Source organism: Solea senegalensis, linkage group LG19 (assembly GCF_019176455.1).
Source record: "Solea senegalensis isolate Sse05_10M linkage group LG19, IFAPA_SoseM_1, whole genome shotgun sequence".
Classification (NCBI taxonomy): domain Eukaryota; kingdom Metazoa; phylum Chordata; class Actinopteri; order Pleuronectiformes; family Soleidae; genus Solea; species Solea senegalensis.
This window is the reverse complement of record NC_058038.1, coordinates 20,661,397-20,684,087: the sequence shown is the minus strand read 5'-3', so window position 1 is coordinate 20,684,087 and position 22,691 is coordinate 20,661,397. Positions and strand designations below refer to the sequence as shown.

The 22,691-nt window shown below is 40.5% G+C and overlaps 1 protein-coding gene across 5 annotated transcripts in view; it reads right to left on the bottom strand.

Moving 5' to 3' along the window:
• The window catches only part of rbfox1 (RNA binding fox-1 homolog 1), a 119,708-nt gene that overhangs the window by 87,300 nt on the left and 9,717 nt on the right, over window positions 1-22,691 (bottom strand). For 4 of the 5 annotated variants that reach the window (XM_044050390.1, XM_044050391.1, XM_044050395.1 and 1 more), the window contains exon 1: window positions 13,462-13,730. The exons of the other annotated variant lie outside the window; for it this stretch is intronic. In XM_044050390.1, the coding sequence (XP_043906325.1) occupies window positions 13,462-13,557 (96 nt within the window). In that variant the 5' untranslated portion in view covers window positions 13,558-13,730. Of the gene's footprint in view, window positions 1-13,461; window positions 13,731-22,691 lie in introns of those variants that run through there. 5 annotated transcript variants of the gene reach the window in all.

The following is a 22,691-nucleotide window of genomic DNA, read 5'->3' as shown; positions in this document are numbered from 1 at the left end:
CGATACTAATTAACACTAGTGTTCATTAATAATGAGCCAATCAGAGCCTGGTGTGTTTCTGTCACATGACACTTTGACCCATTTCCCCCTGTGTGGGACCAATAAAGTCAAATGTAATCTAATGTAATCTTGAGACTTTCTGGATTTTTGTGATTTCAACTTTTCCGCATGGGCAGTGGTTATTTTCTTTTTAAAGAATAAAGGATAAGGATTTGCTTGCCTGAGGATCCAAACGTCTTGGTGAGATGAATGAAATACTACAGGTATCTGGTCTCTTTTTCTGCACTTTCATTGAGTGAATTTTCAATCAGATTGTGTGTGTGTGTGTGTGTACTGTATTTCTCTGCAGTAAAGCTGAAAAAGCTTTTATCTTCTGTGTTCAGCAGGTAGGTTTGGATTATCTGTTCAATCCGTGTACTTTGGGATCAGGACTTCACTCGTCTGCTGCCACGCTTTGAGTGTTATCTACAAGTTGACATGCTGTTTTCTCACAGTTCTACATCAGTCAGTTTGTGTCCCAGAGGATTAATGCTGTCTTTGCATATACACACACATGTGTATATATATATATATATATAGTGCTATATAGAGATTAAGAAAATGAGAGATGAATTCATTATGATCTGTAATTAATCTCTTTTTTAATCTCACCTAAAAATGACTGAGAAAAGCCCTCAGCTTGAGGCATTTTCATTTAAATTCACTATTACATTATTGTGGCAGGTCAAAAGATTGATCCAGTGTATAACAAAAAAAGGGGCTTTATAAAGTCATTTAGTGTGGTGTCATGACACCATGGAGACAATAGCTATCATGACATAAAACCAATGATCTTCAACTAAACTAGACCGGTCCAAAAATGGCAGAACCCACCTGTGCTAAAAAAGAGAAAAAAGATTGAGAGTCAAATTTAATCGTGACCTTAAAATCAAATCAAATGTAGGATTTGGAGAATTGTACCACCCCTATATACATATACATTATACTTCATATATACATATATCTTTAAAAAAGTTTGAGCTCCAATACCGACTTTATATCTCATAATTTTGACTTTTTAACTCGTAATTTTGACTTTTTAACTCATAATTTTGACTTTATATCTCATAATTCTGACTTTATGTCTCATAATTTCGACTTTTTAACTCATAATTTTGACTTTTTAACTCATAATTTTGACTTTATGTCTCATAATTTTGACTTTATATCTCATAATTTCGACTTTTTAACTCATAATTTTGACTTTATATCTCATAATTCTGACTTTATATCTCATAATTTTGACTTTATATCTCATAATTTCGACTTTTTAACTCATAATTTTGACTTTATATCTCATAATTTTGACTTTATATCTCATAATTTTGACTTTATATCTCATAATTCTGACTTTTTAACTCATAATTCTGACTTTTTAACTCATAATCTAGTCTTTTCATCTCATAATTTAGACTTACTTTGAGGATATTTTTATTATCAAGGCTAAGTTTGACCTACAACACTATAACTACTAGTAAATGAAACTAAACACTGGTTAACACTTTGAGTGGTCATTAAGACGAGAGAAGTGTTATAAAAATACAGACCTTCACCATTTACTTTGACACACACATCTCTGGGCTTTTTCCTCCCAGAAAATCAGAGTCTGACTGTGTTGATCTGTTTCATCCTCGTCATCAGCGTTACCATCATCATCGTCATCTAATACAAATATCATTATCATGTAAACATTAACCATGTCATCAAACCGCCGCCGTCAACAGCGCTGGAAGATTGTCAACATAAACTTTAGGAGTAGAAACAGCAACAAGAAGCTAAACCAGCAACTAAAATAAACCTGTGTGTGTGTGCGTGTGTCTGTGTGTGTGTGAGTGTGTCTGTCTGTGTGTGTGTGCGTGTGTGTGTGTGTGTGTGTGTGGGTGTGTGTGTGTGTGTGTGTGTGCGTGTGTGTGTGAGACAGACAGAGAAATCATACATCAGGATGAGGCCGCTGATGGAATGCTAAACAGTTTTCAGATCAATGTCAGTGAATGCAACTCAACTGTGCCATTTGTCCAACAGTGAGAGACGTCAATACACCATGAGGGTCATCCATCACTGCGTGTGTGTGTGTGTGTGTGTGTGTGTGTGTGTGTGTGTGTGTGTGTGTGTGTGTGTGTGTGTGTGTGTGTGTGTGTGTGTGTGTGTGCGTGCACCAGCTCAATAGATATCAATGTCTCTCTCTCTCTCTCTCTCTCGAACATACAAGTTTGTGCTCTATGGTCTTCCTCCTCTCCTCCTGCCCAGCAGCTCCATCCTCAACATCCTTGGTTCAATATAATCACTATCCTTCATCTCCAGCTCCACCTCCTGTCTTTGAGCGTGTGAATGGGCGTGAAAGATGAGTGATAGAAAATGTGCTGTATGAAAGTGTGAGTGAATGGGTGAATGGCAAAACTGTAGCGTAACGCAGCTGTGAGTGTTCATCAAGACAAGTAAAGGTCCAGAACACCTTGAAAACAACCCCAGGGTTGGTACTGCCCGTAAAAACAAAACAAGGAAAGTTTCCTGAAAGAACAACAAATGACAGAATAGTCAGAAAAAGTCACATTACGACATAAACACAATGATATATGAGGACTGAAGGTCTACAGCGTGTCACCTCAGGACATGAGAGCTGCTGGTCTCTCTCCTGCCCGAGTCACTGAGGCAAAGGTGAAAAACAACGTTCAAACACCACAGTTAGAACTGATGAAGCAGCAGTGGATCAACAAACAAAACCTGTGCGCTGTGATGTAAAATCACTGGGGACAAGATGGCGAGCGCTTCATCGAGTCTCGATTTCCGGATGAAAGCACTTTCTACTACAGTCTCATACCCATTCACTCATATCACACATCTATCATACCCAGTCACACAGGGACACAGTGGCAGAGCCTGGGATCAAACCCACAACCTTTCAGTTGATGGACAACCTGCTGCCCCACACGAGCACTTTCAACTAAACCATTCTTCTAAATCTGAGGTCATACTGTCATTATCTTAACTGGATTCATTTTTTTCTGCTCTTTTTGTTCAATTGTTGTGTTTTTTTTCCAACGTTGTTGTTGTTGTTGTTGTTGTTATTTTTTTCCAGTTGTGTGTATGTGTGTTGTGCGTTTACTGTCTCCAACAGTAAAATAAAAGTGTCTTGCCTTGGTGCTAACTGAACCGTGGTGCCAGCGGCATGGACACATTACTTCTTATACAATATACTGTAGACCATAAGCACCACATGTAACAGGGAGAAGTGTGTGTGTGTGTGTGTGTGTGTGTGTGTGTGTGTGTGTGACCCAGATAGCATAAAGGATTTCACGCATTCGGGATCCCTCTAAATTAAAGACACTCACTTCTCTTTCTTCTCTCTCTCTCTCTCTCTCTCTCTCACTTTCTTCTCCGTCATGGAGAGAGCAGAGTGGGGGATTGGAATGGTGTCATGGACAGTCTTCTCTTCCCCCTCCTCCCCCATCCCCTCTTCTTACTAAATCATCAAAAGGAGTTCAAACGTCAACAGACATAATGAGGTTGTGGAGTCCCCACCCCCCTTTTTCTTCATCTCTTCTCTGTAATCGCTCTGTTTTTCTTTGTGATGTTGTGATGATGTGAGGTCTAAGTGTAAGTCTGATTATTTACATTTTTACACACTTTTTCTTATTTCTAATAGTGTCGTCTGTCTGGGCAGAAGCCTGCTGCGTGGCTAGTGGGAACACAAAATGTGAAAATGTGTTTTTAAGTTGAATCCTTCAGACATTTCCTGCCATTCCATTTTTTATTGTTGTGTTGTTTTAGTGTTGAATGAATATAGTTCCAATTTTCCAGAGGATAATCATTTTTGGTAAACTTTCTCAAATTAGCCTAAAATGGCTAAGCTATACAAAAACTTATCTAAATTTGTTCCGAGCGGTACCACCTTCCCAAAAACAGCTGTAACAACATTAAATATTATTATAATATATTTACTGATTTAAAGTGGGAAAGATATTCATTTATAAACATATATTTGTATATATATATACACATATATATATATACAAATATATACACATATATATACAAATATATACACATATATATACAAATATATGTGTATATATGTATATATATATATATATATGTATACACACACACATGTATACATATATGTGTGTATATATATATGTATATATATACAGTATGTATATATATACATACTGTATATATGTATATATATACACACATATATGTAGACATATATATATATATATATATATATATATATACACACAGGAGACCAGAAACCCAGAGACAAGAGCCTCGGTGTCAGACACAGTAAACAATGGCCGAAATCTGTGGCTAACAGTTGAGTCACATGACAACACTTGTGAGTCATGTGACTCAACTGGCTCCATTTGATTGGCAAGATTGTGTCATAGTCAACAGAGAGAAATAGATCGCAAATGTAATAAAAAAAGATATTAAATAATAAAGTAATGACCGTCACTTAGCCATGGAACGGCGTCAAAGTAGCGTACTTTTCTTCAATACCTACTCAAGTAAAAGAAAAAGTACGTTACAATGAAACTACTCCTAAAATTACTATTTGTCCAAAAAGTGACTCAACTATTTGTAAACGGAGTAAATGCAGCGTGTTACTTGTAAGCCATTGAATGTGATCTGGAAACAATCAGATAGTTTAGGTTTGTCACAGACTGAAAACATGGCGTCGCAAACACAAGGACAAAAAGATTTTGTCCATGATTTTATCCATTCATGATTAAAACAAGATTGTTTAAGCTTCTTAAATGTGAGTATTTTCTTCATTTCTTTGCTCTGGAGAACAAAAAAAACATTAAAAGTCAGTCATTCTGGTTTGTGGACAAAACAAGACATTTGAGAGCATCATCATTACCAATCAACAATTTCTAAGGTTTTCTGTTATTTGATGGACCAAACGATGAATCGAGAAAAGAATCAGTGATGAAAATAATCGTTAGTTGCAGCTCTAATCATAAGGACCCAGGGGGCGCTCACAGCACAGTCAGCTCTGATTTACACACCCACACTGGGGCAGCCAGAAGCCAAGTGGAAAAGGGAAGTTGGCTTGTAACTGGTGGGTTGCAAGCCTTTGAGCAAGACACCAACTCCTCATTGCGCCCTGTCGACCGGGTTCATTGGACAAAAAACCACGTTACACAACCACACTAAAATAATGCTGGCGTGTGCTGACAGCAGTTTCCATCTTGTATGTAAATAAGTAATAAGACAGCGACCTCTGCAGTCTGATATAAGAAGGAAAGTCCGTATTCTTTCTTTCCTTCATCCTTTATCGCGCTCTCTCTTTCCATCTTCCTCTGCAGTCACGCGTGGAGCGCTGCCGTATCATGACGTGAACACAACCATGGACTGTGTGTGTGTGTGTGCGCGTGTGCGCGTGTATGTGTGTATGTGCGTGTGTGCGTGTGTGCGGGAGAGAGAAATGGGCATGTGCAACGAACAGGAAATGACAGCAACTCAGAGCAGGACATACACACTCATTCACCCGTATCAGTGACACATACACAGTAATTGCTACACAATTTCATTTGGAGGCATATTTAATACATTTTGGATTATTTCATTTGTTCAGGGAGCAACAGCCTCCGCTTCCTCTTCCCTTTTTCTTTTTTTTTGGGCTCAGTGAAATGATTGAGCAAAGCAGTGAATGATGTTAACTCGTCGCTGGTGAAATGAGCACAGTGATGACTCAGGTAATGGAGAGGGTGGGAATGTGTGTAGTCTTTGAAACATAGGGCTATATGTCTAACAGACACCCGGACATGAATGAAGTGCTCAGTAATGAGCAGGGAATAGTCTCATTTGTCCAGTTTTACAACGATAAAAAAGTGTTTTACTAAGCCGCCTCCTCCTCTGAGGCTCCACCCTATGCCTGACTTTGAGACCTGAATGAGGGACGGAGATTGGGAGATTAGTGCAGGGGGCGTGGCATGGTAGTGAATTTGACACCGAGTTGCAGCTGTGTGGAAAATCGTCAGTGGGAGGAGCCTTGTGCTGATTCGACAAGCAGGTGACGAAAACTCGTACCAGTGACACAAGAGTGGACTAAGAAAGATTTCTTATCATAACACATATAACTTGAATAAACAACACTAAACTGTGACGCTTTGCACCTGGATCACAAATACACTGGTTTACACGTGTTACACATTTACTACACTGTTTGTGTAAAGGCTGAATCACTTTGATTTTCAGAGCAGCCATCGTGTTTTGTGTTGTAAAGCTTATACTAACGAAGGAGAATGTCATCCTCCTCTCTGGTATGCAACGAAACAACCCACGCCTACACCATCAGAATATGCAGGTTGTTTTTGGTTCATTTCAAACATGGATAAGTGTAAGAGTACTGATGTGTGTGGGGTCCAATGACATGTTTCCACGGACAAAAACTAGATCATATAACATCTAATTTAGTCTATTTTCTCATGAACCCAGAATTCCTCTTTGCAAAATAGAATTCTGCTTATGAACGGGATTATGAGATGATGTGGACTAATGATCTACGGGCCATGCAACTGACCAACTAACTCACTTGGACTCTGATAAGACACTGGGACATTATACGAGCATTCATGGAGTCTAAGGAATGTTATATTATTATATGTTTGTTGTTGCTTTGGAAAATGAATTCATTTCCTAAAATAAATCGAAACGTGAATGAATGGAACACGGATCACAACTGAAGAAAGGTTGGAATTCAACTAAAGACGAGATATCCTAAAAAGAAAGAAGTGCCTGACGGCGGCTCTTTCTAGTTGCACTGCACACTGTAACAGACACTATCTTCACTCTGACTCTTGTAGTTTAATCTGCTCTTTGCTCTGTAACAACACAGCTCAGGAAAAAGCTGAGAGAAAAAAACACTTTGCCTCTTACAGAGGAAATGATGTAAGAGTCAGGGTGTGACCCTCATAAAGTGGCGACAGTCATATTTTAGAAGTTACAATCGATACTCCGGGACAAATGCTGATATTTTAATTAACAAATGAAGGCGCTCTAAAGTAAACGTCCGTGCCAGTTTCACGTGTGTTCCTATGTCTCCTTCAGTGTGTTCCTCTGTCTCCTTCAGTGTGTTCCCATGTCTCCTTCAGTGTGTTCATGTCTCCTTCAGTGTGTTCCCTTGTCTCCCTTCAGTGTGTTCCCATGTCTTCCTTCAGTGTGTTCCCATGTGTGTGTTCCCATGTCTCCTTCAGTGTGTTCCTATGTCTCCTCTCAGTGTGTTCCTATATCTCCTTCAGTGTGTTCCTATGTCTCCTTCAGTGTGTTCCTATGTCTCCTCTCAGTGTGTTCCTATGTCTCCTTCAGTGTTCCTATGTCTCCTTCAGTGTGTTCTATGTCTCCTCTCAGTGTGTTCCTATATCTCCTCTCAGTGTGTTCCTATGTCTCCTTCAGTGTGTTCATGTCTCCTTCAGTGTGTTCATGTCTCCTTCAGTGTGTTCCTATGTCTCCTCTCAGTGTGTTCCTATGTCTCCTCTCAGTGTGTTCTCCCTTCAGTGTGTTCCTCTGAGTGTGTTCCTCTGTCTCCCTTCAGTGTGTTCCTATGTCTCCCGCAGTGTGTCTCCTTCAGTGTGTTCCTATGTCTCCTCAGTGTTCTCCCTTCAGTGTGTTCCTCTGTCTCCTTCAGTGTCTGTCTCCTTCAGTGTGTCTCAGTGTGTTCTATGTCTCCTTCAGTGTGTTCCTTCAGTGTGTTCCTATGTCTCCTTCAGTGTGTTCCTATGTCTCCTCTCAGTGTGTTCCTCTGTCTCCTTCAGTGTGTTCCTCTGTCTCCTTCAGTGTGTTCCTATGTCTCCTCTCCTATCTCCTTCAGTGTGTTCCTATGTCTCCTCTCAGTGTGTTCCTATATCTCCTTCAGTGTGTTCCTATGTCTCCTCTCAGTGTGTTCCTATATCTCCTTCAGTGTGTTCCTATGTCTCCTTCAGACAGCGCTGCTCACATGAAAGAGGGAACGTATGTGAAGAGACGTCCCACCATGTTCAGGAGACTTCTCTGTATTGTGAAGTCTTGATGTATCACATACTGTCTTGATGATATTATTGGTATTGTGGTCCATGTATCACGTACACCTGAGGATGACATGATTAGCCCCCCTCTGAAATTGTCATTGATTTAAAAGTATATAACGATTATCCTCATACTCAGTGGATTATTTGCTCGATGAATGGATGAATCGTTGGGTCAGAAAACCTTAACAAATGCTGACCTGGAAATGATGATGTTCTCAAATGTCTTGTTTTGTCCACAAACCAAAATGATTAAGTGGAGTTAACCAGAGCAAACAGTTTTGAACACAGACCTATAATAATATCTATAATAATCAAGAAAACTGCTACAAAAGGTGGAAACAGAGAGTCGAGTGTCACATGTACATTTTCCTGAATGTAAGGAATGACCTGGTCTTTGTTACTGCTCCGGTTTTTCTTGCTGGCTGACATTTGTCTCTTGAAAATTGGCCTTTATTTCTCTGTTAAAATTCATTCCCGTTCTTAGTCCATCACCCGTTGGGGAACACCACATGTGACCACGACAGCTACAACACAGCATCACCAACATTTAACTCATGAACAACCTGAACCCCAACAACGGGCGAGCAGGTAAACATGACGATGAGTGGACATGTTTCTCTCCAAGACGATGGAGCTTCTCACTCATTTGCTTCTGCTTCCTCCTCCACACGAGGGTCGTGGGGCGACAAGGGGCGAAAGACGGGGTACATCCTGGACACGTACGAGGTACGGGTCCAAACTAGACCGAGACAAATATGATGATAATGATATGAACCATCTATCTTCCAATCAATATGACATTGTTCACTGTAGTCGAGGCTGAATCTGAATACATGAAAAACGTAAATACTGTATTATATCGTATATAAAATATTCTACTATTTTAGCAGCTGGTGCAGGGCAGATTCTCTCCATCGAAGTCAGATATTTATCAGAAACTAGACCAAGAGTGTGACCCTAGTGTGAACCAGGCCTAAGGACACTGCATTTACAGCCTGAACAAAGCATTATCCCTGACTTTGACCTGACGTTAACCATAACCAGTTGGTGCCTAACCCTAACCTTTGCCTAACCACGTTTCAAATCTTAGCCCTGAAATGAGGTTCTGACTCATTAGGACCAGTAGTCCAAATGAGGTCCAAACCTGGTCCAAAACCATAACCAGTGTATATGCCAGAAAAGATCTTAAAGAGGTAGAAATACAATCTCTCTCACACACACAGAGAGAGAGGATCCCCAAAGGCCTTCAGATGTATTCAAAATGTCTTACACGGCTCGACTATATATAGCTTCAAAGACCCAGATTCCACACACACACACACACACACACACACACACACACACACACACACACACACACACACACACACACACACACACACACACACACACACACACACACACACACACACACACACACACACACACACACACACACACACAAAGGAACATGACTAATGGAGGAAAGTTGCTTAATGACAAATTGTCAGATTGCAGAACCATTTTTTCCCGCTCATCATTTAGCTCTTTCATCCCGGACTGCCCTTAAAATATTCCTCTGCTTCGGTCGCACTTTGATTATAAAAGGTGTTTCTTCTTATTATATATTCTCTCTCTAAACTCTGTATCGTGGAAATAAAAAGTTGAGGTGGCAAATGTGATCCACCATCAGCGTAGTTCAAATATGTCACCTTTGATCTCTTGTCATTCATTGTGTGCAGTACCTGTATTTACACCTGTATTTACACCTGTGTAAATACACAAGTAGTTACACCTGTAATTACACCTGTATTTACACCTGTGTAAATACACCAGTAGTTACACCTGTAATTACAGGTGTAACTACTGGTGTAAATACACCAGTATTTACACCTGTATTTACACCTGTCTAAATACACAAGTAGTTACACCTGTAATTACACCTGTATTTACACCTGTGTAAATACACCAGTATTTACACCTGTATTTACACCTGTCTAAATACACAAGTAGTTACACCTGTAATTACACCTGTATTCACACCTGTAATTACACCTGTATTTACACCTGTGTAACTACACCAGTAGTTACACCTGTAATTACACCTGTGGAAATACAGGTGTAAATACACCAGTATTTACACCTGTCTAAATACACAAGTAGTTACACCTGTAATTACACCTGTATTTACACCTGTGTAAATACACCAGTATTTACACCTGTAATTACACCTGTATTTACACCTGTAATTACACAGGTGTATTTATACCTGTGTAAATACAGGTGTAAATACACCAGTACTTACACCTGTATTTACACCTGTGTAAATACACCTGTATTGTGTGTTTTTTATTACTCTGTTATGACAACAAATTTATGTTTTCAAGCCCCAACTTATCAAAACCAAGATGGCAACACCTACAGGAAGAAGCAGAAAGGAGAAGACTTCTGTTTTAATGACCCCAAAATAAGCTGTTTATGTTCTATGGAGGTGGCCATGTTGAACCACGTGCTGTTACAAAAGCCTAAAATGGACTGGGAACAAAAACAATGGGTTAGGGTAACCCATCTTTCTTATTCTGGGATAGAAATAATAACAGAAATCAGGCTCATGTTAAAGTGCAGGTTGAATATCAAAACCACCAAGGACAATAAAATTACACACACGCTGAAATGGCAATTTCAAAAAAAGAACTATAGTAAAATAAATGATATGTTCCATCTTCGTGCCAGTTCCATATATATATATATACATACACACACACACACACACACACATATATATACACACACACACACACACACACACACACACACACACACACATATATACACATGTACATATACATATATACACACATACATACATAAATATGTATGTATACATATTTCCTTCATTTTCCACTAAATTTCAACTTTCAAAACAGTCTGACATTCAATTACAAAGTGCCATTTATCACTTTATCATCATTTCTACCTGTCATTCACATCAGCCAGCTCTGACAGCATGCTAGATTGACTTCAGCTCAGGCAGAAGGCAGCAATCCCTGTGCATTTTTAATTTTCATTATTCAGTTGATGATGCAGTTTAGCTGAGTGGGAAAGAAAGTTTTTCAAAGACTGTGTTGTTGTTGTTGTCGTCGTTGTTGAGTATAAATATGGTCAAATTCTAACACATAAATGTCCTTATTTTAACATTAAAAAGCCCAAAGAAATAAACCAGGTATTAACAATAATAATAATAATAATAATAATAATAAGTGTGTGTATTGGAATATAGCCTGTACTTACAGAAATATTGATTTGATTTATATTGCGTTACATATACATATCGATCGAATGGTATTAAAAACAAGTGCATTCTGATTAAAAATAAAATTCCCATACGACCAGAGCAGCTGGAAACGTCAGGGTTGTGTTTTCCACTGTGAACAGACACAAACTAACATGGCTGTGCTCATTTCAGACTGAAGACATAGACTGTCCTACACTGCAGGAGACACAATGTGCAGCATGCAGCGAGACACATCAAGAGCAGGTGATTATGTATGAAACGTGTAATCCAGGCAGAGGGAAAGACCAAGGAGACGAGCTGACTTCTTCATAAATTCATTTTTTAATTTGGAGGCTTCATGCGGCTCAAGGAAGGGACACTCAATCGAGGAACTACCAGGATTTGTTTTTCAGCTGCTACTGCTGCACTCAGCATGTACCCGTTTACAGACATGTGCAGTGTAATAATAATCAATAATAATCAATAATAATCAATAAGCAAAGTCTTCCTATAGAACAACATATATCCAGACAAGTGAACCCAATCTCACAACTCTTTCTAACACGATCACATTTTGTCACCTGTATTTTACAAGTTCTCAACTCATTGATTACTCGAGAAAATAACTGACAGATTATTCAATCGTAGAAATAAATGATTATTATAATAATAATAATAATAACAATAACGTTTGTAGTATTTATACTAACAATTCTTCATTGCTGGGCTAAATGGATGGCACACTGTTTGTCTGGGTTTCTGTTTCACCTGTGATTTATAAATACACAGATTTATAATTCTGAACACAGTATACCATATTTAGAGTTCAAATACGTTCAACAAGGCCTCTGTAAACCTTCTCTAAAATATTCTTAGTGCAGCGTCTGCGGTGCGACGCGGTGTGTGTGTGTGTGTGTGTGTGTGTGTGTGTGACACAGCAGCTGCTTACACTACACTCTCAAACATCTGTGCATTTTGCCCCAAAGACTCTTTGAAATGATGATGTCAACAGTGAGTCTCACCTCACTACAAGTAGAAATCACTGCTGGGATCACATGAGATCACATGAGATCACATGAGATCACATGAGATCACATGAGATCACATGAGATCTTCCTTTATTATGTCATTCGATAATAAATAATATGGCTCATAAATGATATCCTGATATCTTTAAGGCTATATCCCGATATACAATATATATACATGTGGATTTAAAGCTGCACACAGTTTGTTGGTCTCGTGAGAAAGTTTTCTTTCCTCAAAGCAGAGTGACAATAAACTGTAAATACACTCTGAAATAAAAGATATGTCTGTGTTTCATTTCAGATAATACCTGATTTATTTCTCTGGCTTTTTGAAGTTAAATGAAGGATATTTACGTGTGTTAGAAACAATGAAATTGACTCAAAATATGGTCAAATTCTGCAATAACAAAAATAATCTAGGTTAAAATTAAAGTGCATTTAATTTTAGTGTTATTAAGCAACTTTTTTATATATATATATATATATATATATATATATATATATATATATATATAAAATTGTGTGGAGTCCATGCATCGAGCCATTAATCGAGCTATATCATTTTTGATTTTGAATATTTCATGTATTTTATTTATTTATGCAACATAATGAATATGATTATCAATGCAACAGCCTTTAAAACCAGGAAAATCATCACAGATACTTTATCATGATGATGATATCAAAACCTATTATGTCACAATAAAGATATACTATCACTCATACTGTGTGTGTGTGTGTGTGTGTGATTTGCTGAGGTAATGCAGTCAGTGAAAAAAGAAACTGTTCACATGACACTAAGACCCTGTACTGTGGTGCTGTGAAACACACAGGGCAGGGACGACCTGAGTCCAGGGACGTCCTGAGTCCAGGGACGACCTGAGTCCAGGGACGTCCTGAGTCCTGGTCCATGGTCTCATGATGAGCACAACTAACACATGTCAACACAGGAGGACAGAACCTCTGTCTCAACTGTCCACAGGACATAACGCTTCTCCAACTGCCACAGACGGGTGCACTCTGCATTTCACATCACACATTCTCTCTTTAATCCCTGTAAGTGCGACCATGTTCTGCAGCCACACACACACACACACACACACACACACACAGAGTGGGCACTCACCTGCTGCAAGTACATGAAGGTGAGGGCGGCGCAGGACAGCTGGGGACAGGCGTCCACGTTGGGTAACGCCACGCATGTTCCTCCAGGATGCTGCATGTTCCCTCCACTGGCTGACAACACACTAACCCCCCCTCAGCCTCGACTGTACTACAGTGTGTGTGTGTGTGTGTGTGAGAGAGAGTGAGAGAAAGACGGGGGGAGCGGAGCAAGAGAATGAAAGACAGAGAAAGAGAGAGAGCAGCGGCACAAACGGTCCTGAACGATGGAGAGGCGCGTGTTTTCTGAGAGAGAGAGAGACTGCAGTGTGTGTGTGTGTGTGTGTGTGTGTGTGTGTGTGTGTGGAGTCAAGCCAGCAGTCAGTGTGTGACTGCGATCGCTGGAGCGTGAGGGAGGCAGAAAATTGTGTTTCGAAAAAGTGTGTGTATGTGTGTGTGTGCGCGCGTGTGTGTGCGCGTGTGCGTGTGCGTGTGTGTGTGAGTGAGTCTCCTGCAAAAATGCTGATCTCTCTCTCTCTGAATTGAAGTTGCCTGACACGTGTTACTGGAGGCGATGGTGGATGCTGACAGCAGCAGCATCCCTCTCTCTACATCCACAGTCTTCTACTACTCAGGTGTGTGTGTGTGTGTGTGTGTGTGTGTGTGTGTGTGTGTGTGTGTGTGTGTGTGTGTGTGTGTGTGTGTGTGTGTGTGTGGTGATATAAGGCATTGTGTTATCTCTTGGGTCAGTCATTGCAAGTGTGAAAGCTTCTCAACCTGGCCACCAGGTGTCTCTCTTGGTGTGACGTGTTGCAGGTTCTGAATGTGTGAACAGCGGGAACATCACTGCGTGCAGGACAACACATGCTGAGAGCTGTCGTATCATTAGAAACATCTTTAAAATGAGAGACTGAATGATGTTAGAGACACACCAGGAACACTACACCGTCTTCTACCGCTTTATCCTCCACATGAGGGTTGCTAGTGCTAATCCCAGCTGACATAAAGCAAGAGGCGGGCTGCACCTTGGACAGGTCCCAAGTAAAACCAACAATTCAACTCACATCCCAGTACATCCCTAACCCTAACCCTAACCCTGAAGCGGCAGCGTCGGGCTGAGCGGCAAGAAGAAAGGGGGTGGCGTTGCTGTATACGTGAATGAGAAGTGGTGTCACCCCGGACATGTTTGTGAGAAGGAGCGTCTGTGTAGCCCGGACATCGATCTTTTGGCTGTGGGAATGCGCCCATACAACCTCCCCAGGGAATACACCTCCGTGATCGTTGTGGCTGTCTACATCCCTCCCTCAGCTGACAGTGTCCACTCTGCTGTGTCCAGATTACAGACACAGCATCCCACTGCATTTATCACCATCACTGGGGACTTTAACCACACCAACCTGGACTCTGTTTTACCAACCTTCCACCAATATGTCGACTGCCCCACCAGAGACAACAAAACAATTGACCTTTTGTATGCAAATGCTAGGGATGCATACACAGCCATGGCCCTTCCCCCCCTGGCTCGTCTGATCACAACTTGGTCCAGCTGACTCCCAGGTATGTCCCTGTAGTGAAGAGGCTTCCTGTTGCCACCCGCACAGTGAGAAGGAGTACACAGGAGGCTGACATGGCCCTGCAGGACTGCTTTGAGTCTACTGATTGGGATGCGCTCTGCTTGCCACATGGGGAGGACATCAACTCCATGACAGACTGCATCACAGATTACATCAGGTTCTGTGAACACACGGTTCTCCCTGCCTGGACTGTCCATTGCTTTCCCAACAACAAACCTTGGGTTACCAGAGATCTGAAGACTCTCCTCAACAAAAAGAAAGAGGCCTTCAGACATGGGGACCAGGAGGACCTGCGGAAGGTACAGCGTGACCTTAAGGAGGAGCTGAGGCAGAGCAAAGACACCTACATGAGGAAGCTGGAGACCAAACTCCAGCAGAATGACATGAGGGAGGTGTGGTCCAGAATGAAGACCATCACTGGATTTAACGTGAGGGAGAAACCGACAGAGGGCTCTATCGAGAGGGCTAATCAGCCAAACCTCTTTTTCAACAGGTTCCGATCACAGTCTTCAACTGAACCCCCTGCTGCTTCCCCCACACATCACACCCGCCTCCCTCCCCCTCTGACCCCCCTGGGAGAACCACTTGGACATTGTATCACCTTCACCCCACCTCTCCCCCACCACCTTCCCCCCTTGTGGTTTGTCTGATGTGGTGGTTAGTGATGTAGGAGCCCCACAGGAAACTGTGCTGTCCCCCTTCCTGTTCACCATATACACCTCAGACTTTAAATATGACTCTGTGTCATGCCACTTGCAGAAGTTCTCTGATGACTCTGCGGTGGTGGGGTGTGTAAGGGATGGACAGGAGGGGGAGTACAGGACAGTGGTAGCTGACTTTGTGTGGATGCTGAATAAACTTTTTCCCATCATGGATAAGCTCGATCATCCTCTCCACCACATCCTCCAGGCCCAGGAGAGCACATTCTCCAAGAGCTCCACTGTCACAAGGACAGATTCAGGAAGTCATTCCTGCCATCAGCCATCAAAACTTACAATAACTCTCTGTAATAGTAAAAGAAAAACAAAGAAACTGCTCATTTGCACAATGCACATTTTCTCTCTGTGACATACAGTATGACATTGCACTCCATTATGCCACTCCTTTATTATTGCACTATTTTGTTTCTGCACATTTTACATTTTATGTTTATAATATTTGTTTGTATTGCTGCTATGTTAAAACAATGTATTTCTATTCAATTCTATTAACAAATACGTATACCTCAACAAATTATCCTCTGATACATTTGTTAAACCATTTATTTATTGAAAACCTACAACTTCATTACGGAGTAAATCCCTTTGTGAGTTTGTTTATGCTTTAAATGTCTGGGGGGGTTTTATTCTGGTATTCTGGCATGTTGTTATGTCATTATTTTATTTTTGACACCACTGTATATGTTCTCTTTGAAACTGCCAATAAATAAAAGAAATGAAAAAGAAAGTTGAAGTTGGCTGTCAGGTCAGAAGTCCCTGCCAAAGCCGCACACTCCTCAGAAAAACCTGAAGCTCGTGATGCAGTGGAGATCCATTTAGTCTGTTTTCTGCTATTAAACGAGCAGATTGATGCAAAGATGTCCAGCTATAATGATGATCGTGATGATGATGATGATGATGATACAAAATCGATTTCAACGGTTCATTTAGTCTTTTTCTGTTTTTAATGATTGAAATGTTTTTAAGTTTTAATTTCCCTACTTCTAAATAGTCATCAGGAAACGACTGGTTTTCTTATTTCGTTTTTTATTGTCTCAAAACAAAAATGCATACAGAGAGAGAGAATGTAAAGGTAATGTGAGCATATTATGGGATGAAGCCGAACACAGCAACTGCATGGCTGCAGGCTGCAGCTGCCTTTTCTTCATTTATTCATTTAAGACATGCTCCTTTTTTCCCCAACTCGTTTTTTAAACACCTCTATTTTTGGTGCTTTATTCTGCTAACACACACACACACACACACACACACACAGACACACACACACACACACACACACACACACACACACACACACACACACAGACACACACACACACACAGACACACAGACACAGACACACACACAGACACACACACACACACACACACACACACAGACACACACAGACACACACACACACACACACAGACACACGACACAGACACACACACACACACATGTTACATTCATACACAGACACACACACACACACACACACAGACACACACACACACACACAGACACAGACACACACACACACAGCACACACACACATGCACACACACACACGCACGCACGCACACATTACGCCAATCGGAGGTCACTAAAGTTAATGTAATTAACTTGACTATCTAATGTAATGTAACTGTGTGTAGGTATGCACAATCTATGTCTGACAGCGTAATCTTCTCTGGTCCTTTGCCCAATGTAACCAGTGATGACATGTATAGCCGCATGTCGTCATTCAATCGCTGGCTGTGTCCAGAAAACAACATTGGGTTTTTAGATAACTGGCAAACCTTCTGGGGGAAACCTGGTCTCATGAGGAGAGACGGCGTCCATCCCACTTTGGATGGAGCAGCTCTCTTATCTAGCAGCTTAGGGCATTTTATTAGAAACCCATGACAATCCAGAGTTGAGACCAGGACACAGAGTTGCAGTCTTTCATGCTTCTCTGTGCTTCTTTTATTAAAAACCCCATAGAGACTGTGTCTGTCCCTCGACCTACTAAAGTAAAAACTAAAGTAAATAAAGTAAATAAACCAATAACAAACACTCTAACTTAATAAAGATTAATACCAACAATAAAATAGAGTCAAATAATACCACTTTCAAATGTGGACTATTAAATATAAGGTCTGTTTTAATAAATGATCTTATCTCTGACAATTGTATTGATTTATTCTGTGTAACTGAAACTTGGTTACATGAAGACAATTACGTCAGTCTAAATGAATCAACTCCACCCACTCATGCTAATACCCATATTCCTAGAAGAAGGAAGAGTAGCAGCCATTTTTAATACTAGATTATTAATCAATCCCAAGCCCAAACCAGGATATTCATCGTTCGAAAGCCTTATTCTTAATCTATCTCATCCTAGTTGTAAATCACAGAAACCAATTATAATAGTCACAGTTTATCGTCCACCTGCACCTTATTCAGAGTTTCTATCAGAGTTCTCTGAGTTCTTATCTGAGTTGGTGCTTAAAACAGATCAAATCATAATTGTAGGGGATTTCAACATCCATGTAGATGTTGACCGTGATAGTCTTAGCTGCGCATTTAACTCGCTGTTGGAATCAATAGGTTTTATTCAACACGTTAATAAACCAACTCATTGCCTTAATCACACCCTCGACCTTGTTTTAACTTATGGTATTGATATTGATAACTTAAACATAGTTCCTCAAAACCCTCTCCTTACTGATCATTATTTACTCACATTTAACTGTTCAATAATGAACTACAATGACATAAATAAGAAATACTGTGTGATAATAATATCAATACATTCAAAGAGACAGTGCAACCTTTATTTAACTCGGTGCCATATGTCAGTACATCTGAAGGTACCTTTTGTGATTTTACTTTAAACATTCTGTCTTTACAGGATGCTGAAAAACCAGTTCATGCTTTTGTTAATCTAGATTAGATTACAGTAACTCCTTATTAGCAGGATGTTCCAACAAGTCTGTTAGAATCCTTCAGTTAATTCAAAATGCTGCAGCACGAGTTCTGACAGGAACTAGAAAGAGAGACCATATAACTCCAGTGTTAGCTTCTCTACACTGGCTCCACCCACAGTTTAGAATTCAATTTAAAATCCTCCTCCTCACGTACAAAGCACTTAAAGGTCAGGCCCCTTCATACCTGAAAGACCTAGTCTTACCCTATCATCCTAATAGACCACTTAGGTCACAAAATACAGGTGTTAAGAGGGAGTTTTTTCTCTCCACTGATGCCTAGTGTTTGCTCATTGTGTGAACTGTTGTGTTTCTCTGCTCTCCTTGATGTTGTCTATGTACAGAGCATTGAGATCATGTATGTTAGGATTTGGCGCTATACAAATAACATTGAATTGAATTGAAAATTACTGAGTAATTTTGTGATTTATTATCCGGTTTCTTTACTAATCGTTACATGAATCAATCATTATTTGCTTCCCTAGTTTAATAATTATAGAGTAGGCATTACATAGTCAAACTTTAGAGTGGGACATCTACAGAGGTGAAAAGTCCAGATGATAAATTGCAAGGCCCCTAGTTCATGACACCTATTGATCCAAGCATGTACTACATGGTAATATTTAATTAGAGCAACAACACATGTGGGTTTTGTGAGAAGTGAGTCGATGCAGGCTTTCATTTCAGAACTCTAAAATCATTTATCTGCACCACTAAACATATGGATTACAGCAGAACTACTGAAGAAGATTTTGTACGTATATGAGAATATGTAATGGTGACATTGTTCAGGATCTGGTTGTATGACGTACTGATACAGACTCATATACATGATAGTCAAACACATACCCTGACTAACCTGACTGGGACACAAGGAAAAACAAATCCATGTTTTCCACTTTAGCTCACATTTAGAAAATAACGTGTGGAAACTGTTCACTTTCCTGCACCAGTCTATGGAACAGATCCATGTGCTAATGGTAATAAATAAGTAACCTAAAAGTTCACACATAATGAAACCAAGCATCAGGACAGACTCTGATCCAACAACATCATCTCACAGCTGGGCCTTGACCTCAGCCATCACTGCAGAGAAAATAAATCAGCGCGGGAAACAGCAACAGAATGATGAATTTAACGCGTGAAACAACTGCAATTCTTTCATTAACGATGACAGGGATGTAAACAAATAGACCAGAACATCAATAACATTCTCAACATTCACTTCAGAAAACTGGAGACCATTTAGTTGAAATTAAATAAACATACTCAGCGCAAACATCTGGAAATATAAAGTCAGGTCACCACGTGACACCGAGGCTCATTTCATCACCATGGACAGCGCTATGAAATCACGGCGCGCGCACACACACACACACACACACACACGTTGAGAAACAAACTCATGAACATCCTCAAACTACAATACAGTTTAAATACAAAGACTATTTTTAAGATACAAACAAGTGCGGTGCGCCCTGCGCGTGCCGAGCCTCACTTCCGCCGCGAGGGAAGTACCAGCACTTTTCAAACACACTTCAGCTCCGGTTATTGTCCCCGGAAGTTTCAGAAACACAGTCCCACGCGCCCTTGATGTGGATTACAACATAGACCTACCTTACATGAACACCACATCCATTCGTCGGTTTGTCCTTTGACTTGAGCTCCAAAAGAAGTCCTTTCTCTATGGACATCAGTACCAAAGCTCCCAGGCGACCCTGTCCGGTTCTGGTTGTGGTTCTGGTTGTGGTTCTGGTTGTGGTTCTGGCGTTCAGAGCCGAGTATGACCGCTCCACGGTGGAGGTGGACACGGGGCTGGTCAGCAGCAGGTGACACAGGTGCGGCATGTTCTCAGTCAGCTCGTTAAGTGTCACAAAGTGCAGCAGGTCTGATGAGCTCCTCGCCTCCAACTTTTCGTCGTGTTGAGCCGGCGGAAGTCAAGGTAGTTTTCACTGTGCAGCTTCCGGTACGCTGTGCGCACGTCAACAACTAATAAGAATGTTTTTTTCCACTTTCAGAACCTTTTCTTTTAATTCCTCTTCCGGAGTTGGACTTCGATTTTTTATTACTTGAAGTTTTTCTGTGAAAGAAAAACAACAACACTTGACAAACGCGATGCTATCAAGCTAGCCACAACGCCGCGCTCTCGACCGCTCTCGGCACTCTGGGGGGCGTGGTCTGCAGTGAGACCTGCGCTGTTAAAACTTCACGGAGGCCGAGGAGCTTTCGTTTTAGGCCCGCCCACTTCCAATCCAACCGTCATTGGTCAGTTTGCCCATCACTCTCCGAACCAAATTGATTAAATATATTAAATTAAATGATGTGTATACATATATGTATATACATATATATATATATATATATATATATATATATATATATATATATATATATACATATATATATATGTATATATACATATATATATACATATATATATATATGTATATATATATGGACTGCAGAGGTACATACAGCTGTAATGAAATGTTTGTACTTTGTGGAAAATAAAGTCTGAAAATCACTGACTTTCATGTACTTCCATAGAAGAAGGAGTGTGATTTATTTCCATTCATCCATGTGAACAGTAACATGAGGGAATAAAACACTTTGCCCAGGTCCAACAGCATACGGAGAAAAGTCATTTTAAAATAAATGTACTAAAATAACTTGAAATAAATTCCATAAATAATTATTATTTAAATAAAACTTGACACATAATTAAACGGAGCAGCATCAGAGTGCAGAGGACAGCCTCTGGGAAGAAGCTGCACTTAAGCCTGGTTGTTGGTTGATGACTTTGAAGCTGCACAGCCGTATGTATGATGCAGCTGCTAGCAGACGTCGCTCTACAGCTGCCTCCTGAAACACATTTAACTTTGGTGCAGCAGAGAGCAGAGTGGATGACATGAACCTCCATCACCCCCCTGTGGACCTCTGAGTTATTACCCCAGTGTTCAGACTGCATTCAGGAAACAGAGAATTAGTGAGAAGCTTAAATTGCAGTTTTGACAGAAATATGATTGTGAATTCCTCCTGAATACGTCGCACTTTTCTAGTCTTGATGACGACTCAAAGCTGCTTCACGCTACAGTTTTGCGTCTACCTTCATATCCATTCACACGCTGCCAACACTGTCATCAGGAGTAACGCAGGGTCTTGCCCAAGGACACATGGGCATGTAGACTTCAACCTTCCAGGTGAATGATGACTCTAGGTGTATTTTTACCACTAGAAACAGGTGGAGGTGTTTGAAGGCGTGCGCTCCGTCTGCCTCACCTGACATTGTGACATTAAATGCATCACTTTGAATATCGTGACATACACAAAAACAAAGTGTAGTTTGGATATAGATTTGAAAGTTACAAACTATAATTTACAGCGTCTTTGCACTCTTCTTTTTAGAATCTTTTTCATTTTTACATACATTGTTTTTCATGGACCCTAAAATGAGCCTTTTATAATACAATCAGGAGCAGAAGCACGGTCACTTTACAACAGGCCACGCTAGACAAACTACACATCCTTTGACCTTTGACACTAACTGAAGGCTACATGGAAGTGAAGGGTGAGTTGAGGGATATTCAGCTGCAGAACGTCACCGATAAATGTTGTTATGTTTCATACACTGCACCTTAAAACACTGTAATATGCAAAGATGGTTGAACTCATTAAATTCTGCCAATATTATTAACTGTCGCCAAATATTAATATTAAATATTACACAGGAATTAAGCAGCTGGGGAGAATTGAGGGCGACTACAACGTGAGTGTGTGTGAGGTGTTACTGGTGACTCAGTTCATCCTGTCTGTCTGTATGTGAAGTTCAAGTGTAATTAACGCCATCAGTCCTGAAGTACCACACGTCTGGCAGCTCACGTTCCTCCAGGAGCTGACACTGATGGATGGAAAGTGTCACGCGTGTCTCTTTGTGTAACTACTGTGTGAAAGCATACGAGTACGCACACACACACACACACACACACACACTTTAGCAACAGTGTATTTAAAGA